The sequence below is a fragment of the Humulus lupulus genome, chromosome 1 (assembly GCF_963169125.1).
Source record: "Humulus lupulus chromosome 1, drHumLupu1.1, whole genome shotgun sequence".
Taxonomy (NCBI): Eukaryota; Viridiplantae; Streptophyta; class Magnoliopsida; order Rosales; family Cannabaceae; genus Humulus; species Humulus lupulus.
The window spans coordinates 226978134-226990039 of record NC_084793.1 but is presented as its reverse complement, the minus strand read 5'-3'; the positions used below and the strand labels follow the sequence as shown (position 1 = coordinate 226990039).

Sequence of the window (11906 nt, the reverse complement as noted above, 5' to 3'; positions counted from 1 at the left end):
AAGAATCAAACCACATTAAAACCAGCATTGTTTTTAGATTTCCCTATGAATTTAGATTTCACTACCTTTGCAGCACAAGTATAACTAGGAATGATATTTTGTCCAGCTCCACGACCTCCTCTCCAATCCTTCATTGATGGGCCATCAACAGTCTTCTGTGTTGCTGAACATTAGAAACAAGAGTCAAGTAACCAACTTGTAAATTATTCTCCTATTATAGAAACAAATAAAGTGAAAAACAAACCTGTAGTTGCATGAACAGTTGTCCTTAAACCTTCAAGAATACCAAATTTGTCATGAACAACCTGTGTAAAGTAATAAGAAAATCACTCAGCGAATAACTAATAAGCATATTGTTCATAAATGTATATTAATTATTAATGATATCTAACTCCAACCATTCAATACTATTACTATAAAATACAAAAAAAAAAAAAAAGAGTTTATCATATATTTATACTATTACTATTACTATATAATATATATATTTATATGTATACTATTACTATATAATATTTTTATACTATTACTTGCTTGTCAACTTTAGGCAACCATATATTAGCAAAACTAGCTCACAAGAATAACAGTAACACAGTAAGAAGAATCAAATGTAATAATGCACAAGAATCTGAGATTACACCATAAGTCTTTATTAAGCATCAACAATCTGAGATTACACCCTATACACAATTGAGAAGAACTAGCACACTCAAATTATAACAGTTCACACATAATAGAAGTCCTGAAGAAACTCTCTCACAAAGCTAGTTCTCTCTTTCTTAAAGTCTAATCTCGAAAAATATTGTATTATAGAATGAGGTATATGCCATTCTCTTTGGTTTTTAGAGAACTTTTCATCCTCTGAAAAACAACTATCAGTGTAATTTACTATTAACACAGTTAGAAGAATAGTCTGTAAAAAAACTTGATCTTAAACAAATATCCATAAAACAAAGATAACTTAAAATTTTAATTTAAGAGGAGTACTTGGTCAAGCCAGCTTGAAGTACTCTGCTCTTTGTATTGAAATTGAATAAGCTGAACCTTTGTGTGACGTCTTCTTTATACTAATATCATTATATGCATTAAAATAAATAAGCAAAATTGACTTTTCAACAAGCTGCTTCTTTTCATGGACGATTCTATCGCTCACATACTACATGTTTAAACCTAAGAGAAACTTACTCCTCCAGTAGACAAAAGCACGAGGAGGAAAGGGAAGGGTTAGAACGAACAAGAATGCAAGCATGAGCACTGAAGGCATGGTAAGTTGGAACAGAGAACATTGCTTTTTTCTTAATGGATCCATTACAGAATTATCATTGCTACTTTTTTTTTCTGTAACAAATTTTAAATTATAAATAAGTGGAAAAGCACAATACTAGTTAGGATGATGGTAAACAATAAATTCAAGATCATAAGGACGAAAGTCCTATCCTTGACATCGACCTACAAGATGAAAATAAAATCTTCGTAAATTACTATTAAGCTTTAGAAAATTCAAAGGGAGCAAAGATTAAAATTAGCTTTCAGTGCGCAGACACTGAAAACAAATCGAGATGACAAAATTACTATTAAGGCTTTCCTGAGATATTTGGAAATTGGAAGAGTAAAAAAATGTAGATAAGGATAGTGACAAAATGGAGCAAAGCTGAAATGCATTGTGGACAGATGAATGACTATACAAATTGCAGAAAATGGAAGAGTGATCACATTTAAAATAGCATACATTTCAGACTTAAGAGTAAATCAACTTGAAAGAAATTATCTAGTTTTCTCCAAACTCACAGGATTAAGACCAAGCAGCTTTCGATTGGCTAGAGCTACAACCTAGAGAGAAGAAGGACAAATATAAATGAATGAAAAAAAATGCTTACTAAATCAGGAACAGTATAGGGATTACAAGTACTAAAATCTTACAGAAAACGCTTCATTTATTTCATAGTAATCAATCTGAGAAGCATCTAAACCAGCATTTGAAATAGCTTTTGGTATCACAAGGGCTGGAGCAGTTGTAAAGAATTCAGGTGCCTGCGAAGATAATCTTCTTTGAGCTATGTTTCAGCAACAGTAAAATAGAACTAGGAAGCCAATTCATTGGAGTACCTGAGCTGCATCAGCATAGCCCTTAATCTTTGCAATTACTTGCAATCCAAGTTGAAGTGCCTTCTCTCCACTCACTAGGACTAATGCAGCTGCACCATCACTATTCATGATAAAAACCAAACCATATTAAGGCAAGTTAAAATCTGAAACCCTAGTCACACACACATAAAAATAAGAAAAAGGTTGCCCACAGAAAATAAACCAGTTTTGTTGTAGCATAAACTACAATAAGTGTTGCACACCAGTTGCTTAAATGTACAAGAAAGTAAATGAGTATTTAGATAGTACAAGCCTCCAAACAGAAGGCATAGGAAACAATATATCTGATTGCATTACCACACTAAGTTAATCATTTTTTTTTCAGCATTGGCGGCGGGGGGAAAAAGAGAGGTGGGAACCTTATGATTGAAGCATTGCCAGCAGTAACAGAGCCCTCGTTCTGCTTGAAACTTGGTCTTAGCTTTCTTAATTTTGCAGCATCAAACTATGAAGAGAGACAAAAACAAATTAAAAGTACTGAAGCAAGTATTGAAAAATCTGACTTAAAGTCTACTTTTAACTAGAAAACCTTACTATGACATAAATATTAATAATTATACAAGTTCACAAAATTTAGTATATACCATTTAGTATCAAGATTAACCCACATCCATATATATATATATATATATATTTTTAAAATGGACCTCAGAAAATCCTAGTACCCTAGAAGCAATCAAGCCAATAAATTGCACTGGTAGAAACTTCTAATTATGGAACAAAGCTGCTTTCCAAATGAGCAAGCACGAAACATTCGCAACTAGAGAAGAAATATGGATTCTGAACTGACTCTAATTTTTATTTTTGCATTGTGAAAAAAAATTACAACAGTAATTTATGTAATTTACTGTCAAAAGAACAAATTTTCTAAAGTAAATTCTATTTCTATTAGATGTGCATACCTTTTCTAGACCTTCATCCTTGTCAACAATTTTGGATGGCTTCCCTCGACCCCCAGGTACTTCAACCTACAGTTACAAAATTGTGAACCAAGATGGATATTGTAAATTAACTTCAACCATAAAACTAATCTTTTTATAAAGCAATAAGTCATACTGGGGCTAGACCATGATCTCCAACATAGCAACCCTTAAAGAAAACCATACCAAAATGATATGTCACAAAAACTTGGGAAAAATGAGGTGAACGATGAATATATTTTCATTTATTTTATCAGAAATAGATAAGACCCACATAAAACACTTCAAATTTCAAGTATAGTGGACCAAAAATCCACCTGTAAATCTAAAGCTGTTAAAAATGAGCACTTTTTGGCAAGTGCAATTAAGCCAGAACTTGAAACAAAAAAGAAAAAAAAACAAGCTCAGTAATTCCAGAAAAGAAAAGATTAAAACACATCATAACAATAAACCAGCTGATACAACAATAGACCTGTGTGGATGGATGCATTTGCAGAAGAAAGGTATTATACTCGTATCAATAACCAATTAAAGAAAGAACATTAACATAACATATTGCCCAATATAATATTAGAAAAGGCGTAGTACCTCACAGTTAAAACTACACAGTACATTCCTCCAAACTCTTGACCAGAAATGTTTCTTTAGCAAATTTCCAAAGCAAAAGACATCATAAACTAAGATTCTTTGCTTGCCAATATATTATCACATAAATCACAAACTAATAGGCTAACTTTGCTTACCCATACACCATAACAGGAATCAAATCATGACCAGATCTTGCTACAATAGGATCAAAACACTCCTGTGCATTACAAATCAGAAAATTAGATGCTATTTGTGAGAGCCTATGGAAATTACAGAAACTCATGACACATACAACATATTTTTCTCCCCCAAAAATTAATCCCCACTGTCTAAATGGGTAATGTTGTAAATATGTAAAAAGGATAAGTTAAACAAAAAATACACATCTAATCAACACTTAAATTGATAACTCCAACAAACATTCAGGAAAAAAAGAAGAAGAAAGCAGAAATTGCTGCCAAATTCAATTAAAAAACAGTATCTTATTTTTTAATAAACTATTTTCAATCAATACATGTATATATTTAAATATATATGTGTGTGTGTAAGCTTGAAATATAATTATATATGTGGTGGAGAACTCTCAAGAGCCATCCACCATAAAGATAACATGAACAAAATTCTTAAATGTTCTTACAAAATTGTACTATTGAAGAATCCACTGTGTCACATGAAATATAAATCAGTTTCACAGTCATTAGGAGAAAAGTATCCAGTCAGTTTCACAATCAGTTTCACAGTCAGTTTCACAATCATTTTAATTGTCTCAAATTTTAGTGTTGTAGTAGGCCTTTTTTGTTGTACCTCAAATTTATACTCCAACCAAATCAAAGGAGCCTTATAAAATCTATTAATTGAAAGTTAAAATCTAAAAGAATAAAAGATGAGAAAAGAGAAAATAACATATTTCAGAACTCCACTGCCATGCCACATCTTTCTAATTGTCCACTACAGAGTATTTTCACAGTTAAAATAGTGGATCATGTACATAGAAATCCCTCTAGAGCATATTTCTCTAAAGGTCTGAAATTAAATTATAACTAGACAGACCACACAAAATGAAGAAATGCTAGTTGATAAACAGAAAACATATCCCTTAGTATCAAGACACAAACCTCTATCAAAATAGCCAGGTCAATCACCAAGCTTGTGACATATCCCAAGACAAGGTCAATGACACCTCTTGCAAATGATGAAGATCCAATGCCTACATCAATCTGCAAAATAGACAGTTAAGCTGTCATTTTCTACAATTTAGTATCCCATAGAGAAAAAAAAAAGAGGTTTGCTAGGGCAAACTGGTGAGACATTAATCCCACAGTAGAGAGGAATCATTATCATATTACTTCAGTAGCCAAAGGGCAGAAGTAAATGTTTATGTAAAACTGAAAGCTGCAGTAGTGGCTCAGATAGAAACAAATTCAGTCATCAAGTAACAAATATATACATGACAACACAATTTCACAACATTTTCTACCTGATTAACTGCAGAATAAGCAGAGAGAAAGTCTAGATACCGTTTGCCTTCAGGATCCCATATACATGATCCCTTTGCCTGAGAGAACACAACTGGTATTGGGTGATAGCTGCATTTCAACAGCTAAAAACTCTTAGACAAGTACTGTATTAGCATTTAGAAACAGCTGCTCATTATGTTGCTCTAGCAGAAGAAATTCAATACAAGGAAAACTATACAAATAAGAATTCATCTCGGTTTGGCTTGCTAAGCTTTAACTGTAACACAAATAAGAATATTGTTAGAGAATTTTGGAAAAAATTCAAAAAAATTGAGTACTATTAAATGCTAGCTGACTTACCATAGCAACATCACCAGTAGTGCGGCAAAATCGTCTTAATTCAAATTTTGAACTAATTTTCAAAACCATAAGCCTGCAAGGAAAAAGTCCCAAATTAAATTATCAGATATGCTAAGAAAAATCTTAATAGAATAATAAAAACTTAAATTTTTTTGACAGATTTCATAAAAGATCAAAAGCATTTAGATATGTACAACAATCACAAGTATGTTTTGAAAATTTGTAAGTTAATCAATAAAAAAACACAATAGAAGGTGATATACTTGTAGCGCTCACAAAAATGAAGTGCCATCTCCCCAACTGCTGCTCCACTAACAATTACTTTGGCACCGGAATCAGCAACTGCCTTTATAAGCTCCTCAACTTTAGCTTCTTCAGTTTTCGCATTATTTTCTAGCTACAAGATATTAAAAAAACTATGAGAACTACTTAAAGGCACATAATACATAAAAATGTCAAGGATAACATAACAAGCCAAGATATTAAGAAGCAATTTTATAACAACTGGAGCAAGAACAGAGCAGAACAGTATTCTCACGATGGTGTCATTTGGCATTCCTGAGTCAGGAATACCCACCAATATCATGGGAAAGAATAGAATTGCAAGCCCAAAACTGTCCAGCAAGAAAAGCTTTTCTTTTTTTAATTCATCATTCATTAAGGAGAAAATATGAACTAAACACATGCATATAAACTTACCTTGTAAACATGTGGTGCACCATGAATTTGTATGTTGCTAGAAGTTCTCTGACCAGGAAAGAAATACATTTTAAGTATAGAGCCTTTCCCCAAAACTGAACCGTTATGCGTCTTTACAATTGCCTCCATAACTGCATCACCATTTGGGACTCATACGGTGCTATCAGTTCCTCCTAAATTAAAAAACAAATGAGGGTTCAGATATCCATGCCAATAAGAGGACAAATTGTAAGTTAAGAAAAACTGTAAGTCTCAAGTTTCCTGGTCCAAGAAAGAAGGAAATAAAAAAGCCTCCAATCTTACAGGAACTGTGAAAAATCTTCCAGGCCTTAATCTTATGCTCCATTTCATTGCTTTAAATTCTGGATTGTAACGATTTGAAATCCCTTCATTTATGAATATTCGACCAATCTCATAAACTTTTTCAAACCCTCCAACCTGTCATCCACAGAGATTTAATTTTAGTGCAAAAGATTAAAAATAATATGGAGAGAAAAGTAAATGACGATAGTCAGTTTTTTTTTTTTTAATGGGAACCAAAAACGTGCATGCAAGTGAAAAAGTTTGGTAGAACAAACCAAAAAGAAAAAAACAAAAATAAATTAGATGGATATGCAAATATGCATTGATCTTCAAGGACAAGATTATAAATGTCGACACTGAGAGTACTAAGTAGAAAACTACGCACTGTGCACATCTCTCTCTCTCGATAAATATATACATTTATACATATATATTGTAAGAAATGAGAACTTTAATAAACTAATGAATGAGAATAGTTATATAAACCAATATAAAAAAAGTAAAATCTATAAAGAGGAGAAATTTGGTGTAGGCATAGAGACAGATAAGAATTTGTCTGTATGTGTTCTCTTGTACAGATATAAAGAAGAGCTCAAGAATTATCATTAAAAGACAAATGAATTTCTTATAAATACTGTCAGCCTTGAGAAATCTACATTGGAAACAGCGAATGTTTTATAAAATCTTTACATATAAAAAACTTGCTTAACAAAACAATACTGCCATGGAAGTGATAAAATTTGACATATACACACAAACTAATGAATAAAAACTAGAAAGCAGCTTCGGGAAAATGACCAAGTTAAACTGGAGAAATTAGACCTTGGAAATACCAGAGGGCGGTTGAAGAGATTATGCATGTTAGTATAGCACTCGAAAGAAAATGAATATACTTTAAATCCTCACCAGCATCCTCTTCAAGTGGAGCTCTGTTGCTATCCTCAAATAAAGATCCATTCCTAGCGAATTATGGTAGGTAACAAATGGTCTTGCTTCTGCTCCACCAACTACTCCCTAGTTGATTAAGTCAATTAAAAACCAACCTTCAAATAGAAACAATACTAATGTATGTAAATTAAGGCACCAAAAAATTTTCATATACAGAAAAAGTAAAAACTATTCCTGGAAATGAATACAGTTAATCAAAATTTATAAAATATGAACCAAAAGAATTCCCAGCTAAGTATTTCAACAGTTCAACCTCCAGTCATCTTTACAATAAACTAGACATTATATTTTTTAAAAATTCAAGAATAGGGTATTCTATAAGTTGTATCTTGGCCAAGAACAAAAGCTACGCAATTGAACAAGCATCACCAGAAGTAACGGTAATCTTACATAAGAACTCAGCCAAACTATAAAGTTAAATTCCATTATAGAAATGCTAAATCTTGATATGAACCATATGACCATAAAACGGTTAAAAAATCCACAAACCTTTAGAATTGGAGTTTCAACTTCGAGAAATCCAAAAGATTCCACTGCCTTGCATAACTCTGATACAATCTAATCCACCAAAAAGAAAAAATAGCAAAACATCTTTAATGTATAAACAGCAAGATGCCTCAACCACTCTATCTAGGAAATAATATTGAATTTATATATGTATACTTCAAAATTCCCAAACTAGAAACAACATGGTATACCATCCTTCTTTTGCTCAAGTTTTCAACAACTCCATAATTGCTAAATACATTCAACCACCATAAGCACTCTAATATTTAGAGCAAATTTGTTCAAAAGAAAGATAAAATATCCATAACTTGCATAAATAAATTATCTCCTTAAGTGTTAATGTTGTTAAGGAACTTAATATAGAAATTATAACCCTGTAACCTTTTTTTTAGAAAAAAAATAAAATCCAATGAACCGTGCTTCAACTCAGGAAAGGTCATTTAATGCTATTTTTGTCTATTCAAATACTTCATCAGAAGCGAAGTACACTTGAAGCAATCATGTAAGATAGTTCTAAGGTCCTAAAATTAATAAAAATACTATTTCTGTAAATAACATATACTTTAAATAACTAAAAGGTGTTTAATTACTCCTCAGCCTAACTTACCTTTGCTCTCTTCCGAAATACATCAGCTACTTTAGGATTGGAAATCATATCAATGTACCTTTAAAAGAAAAGTAAAGTTCAGTTATAACCAAGTATACCCCAAAAAATATATTTGATTTAAAAAGCCATTTAGACAAGTCTTTTGCAAGAACCACTGCAACGAATTGTGGGCTATCATCATCCAGTAGAAAACAATTTGTTGTTTCCCATAAGAGACACTCTCACTCAAACTGTGAAAAAGACACAGAAAACTCAACTTACCGTTGCCGGTAACGCTTATCCACATGAGTTAGACCATGATATTTGTCTGGCAAGGGCAGTAGAGATTTTGTAAGAATTGCAAAAGAGTTCACATAGACAGAAAGCTCCCCTAAAGAAACAAAGAAATAAGTTCAATTAGTTTCTCACCTCAAAGGGAAATCACAAAAAAAAGTAAGAAGCCAGTCAAAGCCAATGGCGTTTTTTATAAATGGCATTGGTTTATCTAAATAGATTCCAATACAAATAGGGTAAGAATAGCTTCACCCAGAAGTACCTATAAATTCAACAATCAGCACCTAATCGCAAATAGGTGCAAAAGATAAAAATTTTTAGTACTTGCCTTTCTCAGTTCGCTTAATTGAGCCACTTGCACCAAGTATGTCACCAATATCAACAAGATTCTTAAGCTCGTCAAACTGATCACTTAAAAATCTCGCCTTTTCACAATAAAGCTGTTTCAAACATTGAACAACTTGAGTGAGGATTCTTCCATACTAAATGTGAGAAAAGATTTATAGAAAGTTTCTGAAGAAACCATCCCTACCCGCCAAAATTTACAAACTTTGGAAAACACCCCATTTTAAAAAAAAAAAAGGTAACTAACTTATATATTTTAGATCAAGCATCCCATAAAATAGACATGCTTTTAAGAACTAAACCACCTAATCACATCTTATTATTATATTTTTTTCTTTATTATAAGTATCCATCTAACAAAGAGATGGCAAGATCATTGTAAGGATAGAAAGCTGAGGTGGGGATACCTGAATTGTCCCAGAATCATCTCTTAGAGTGAGAAATGCAAGCTTTCCAAATGCTCGATGAGCCACAATTCTTCCGGCTATTGATACATTGTCTTGCTCACCATTCATTTCTTCGCCATTTTCTAAATTTTTATAAGTCTCTTGCAGCTGATTAGCAGAGTGAGTCCTGTCACACTTATATGCATACGGTTCCAACCCTTTGCTTCTCAATTCTTCTATCTACACAAAACACATCCACACAGACCTATGTTTATTGAGCAGTATTGAAATAACAGTGTCCCTCTAACACACATTTCGCCGAACAGTTTATGGGCATTACTTATTGAAAAGTAATTCAAGGAACAAATCTCAAATTCAAATTCAAACTTTTTCGGCAAATAACATTCTAGGGAATCCCAACACAATAATATGATTCAAAGAAGAAGAAAATCATATTTAAACATTTATTTTAATAAAGATAAATCTAATTAATATATACATATATCAAACTACCTCTCTCCCTTTCTTCTCGACCCTTTCTCTGCAAATTAACCAATCCTCAAACTTCAACCTAGCTCTAAGCTTCAAACCCAGCCCCGTTTCCAACCTCGCATCGTCGACCACACCATATGCTATTACCTTTGTTCTTGTAGATGCTTCATGCAAAAAAACCCCAGCAATATGCCCAACGACTGGAAACGGGTTGACAAAGAGAAAGAGAAAGAGGAGAGAGAGAGAGATGTGATTTGAGCGAAGGAGGAGATTTGAGAGAGTGAGGAGTTTGGAGACCGTACCAAGCCGAAGAAATGGGTATCTTTGTGTCGAAATGTTGAAGGAAATGGTATTTGTTCTTTGTTGAAGAAATGTTGAAGGAAATGAAAAATAAAGCTAAGTGGCGGGATGGCTAAATAAATTACCGCCCATTTTTTCATTAAGTTCCCAATATAATACTTTTTCATAATACTTTTTTATTAGTATTATATTCATGTGTTATGGAAATGGGTATTTGGTGTAGTGTATATGAAAAATTCCCTATATATATAATTATAAAATTGAAAAAAAGCATTATATTTTCTAAAAAATAAAATAAAAAAGGTATTATAAGTTGCAATATATATATAAATAAAAGGGTAGGTAACCATTTAGTACCCTATGTTTCTGTAAAGTATCATTTTGGTACTATATGTTTACAATAATGTTCATTTGGTACCCAATATTTTGAAATCGTACATATTTGTTACCTTGTATTTTAAAATTGTACATATTTAGTACCCTAAAGTCAAATTTAATTAATAAAATTTTACCAATTTAATCAAACTTCTATCAATTATATAAGTTCCAAATTTAAATTTAATTACTTAATTACATATAACTGATGATAGTTTGATCATATTGACAAAATTTTATCTATCAAATCTGAGTCTAGGGTATCAAATATGTGTAATTTTAAAATACGGGGTACCATATGAGCATTATTGAAAACAAATGGTACCAAAATGATACTTTGCAAAAATATAGGATACCAAATGAGTAAATTCCCTAAATAAAATGAATGGATTTTGTACTGACACAATAGGACACTATTTAAATAAATATATAAAAATGTGGATAATTTTTTTAAAATAAATATGACTTAACTTTTTCTTAAAATAATATAAAATATTTCTATTCCAATACAAGATAATATATATTTTACACTAACTAAACTAACAGAGATTTTAAGCTAACGTGCAATAAAAGAAATAGACAGATGTATGTGTGTTTATTAGTGCGACAGTGAAGAGACAAGTATTTTGTGACAGCAGATTTTTTTTCCAAAAGTAATCAAATTCCTTGGAAAAAAAATATCATGTCACTTTTTCCGTGTCTTTTTTCTTCTCCCAATCCCAGCAATAGAGTTATTTTTTTTTATTTTTTTTAACAATCTAAATCACAATTATAGCACAAAACATGTTATGTTGAACCCTAATTCAACCAAAGTAGTTCTCAAGCCAAGCACTTTCTACCAACACATATACTTCAGATGACTGTGTAATTCATTCGTTTACTCTTCTTTAATATTGGTAGTACATTTGTGGTATATCAGTGGGAGAAAGTAGTATCGAACAACTCACATAGAAAGGGATCTGAAACACCACCATAAAAAGAAAAAAATGCATATATATTTACAACAAATGGTAGGGTGTTAGTTTTGAACCCTTGAGCTCATGGTTACAAATCCATGAGACCCAACCACCTTTGCCAAAGATATTTGGGTCACCAATAAAGTTATTTGATTTTGAGGTTTAGTTTCTTTTTCGTATTTATATATTATTTTAGTTAAAAAAATATATTTTATATCCAAACCTATCCATTTGACTCATCATCA

The 11906-nt window shown here is 31.8% G+C and overlaps 1 protein-coding gene across 1 annotated transcript; it reads right to left on the bottom strand.

The window, feature by feature from the left end:
* Positions 1-7588: 7588 nt before the first annotated feature.
* LOC133830392 (lysine--tRNA ligase, chloroplastic/mitochondrial-like) lies at positions 7589-10462 on the bottom strand. The gene is made up of 8 exons (XM_062260369.1): positions 10456-10462; positions 10052-10230; positions 9560-9778; positions 9136-9247; positions 8796-8904; positions 8535-8592; positions 7910-7978; positions 7589-7594 (listed from the first exon to the last, which is right to left on the bottom strand). Exons 1-8 carry the CDS (start codon positions 10460-10462, stop codon positions 7589-7591), a joined length of 759 nt encoding a protein of 252 aa, XP_062116353.1.
* Positions 10463-11906: the final 1444 nt, after the last annotated feature.

Bases quoted from the DNA above. Each gene is read 5' to 3' on its own strand.
- LOC133830392 (XM_062260369.1), bottom strand. The intron at 8,905-9,135 runs GCAAGTACTAAA...TTGTTTCTTTAG, and splicing joins AATTAAGCGAACTGAGAAAG to GGGAGCTTTCTGTCTATGTG. The intron at 8,593-8,795 runs GTAAGTTGAGTT...TTTCTTTTAAAG, and splicing joins GATAAGCGTTACCGGCAACG to GTACATTGATATGATTTCCA.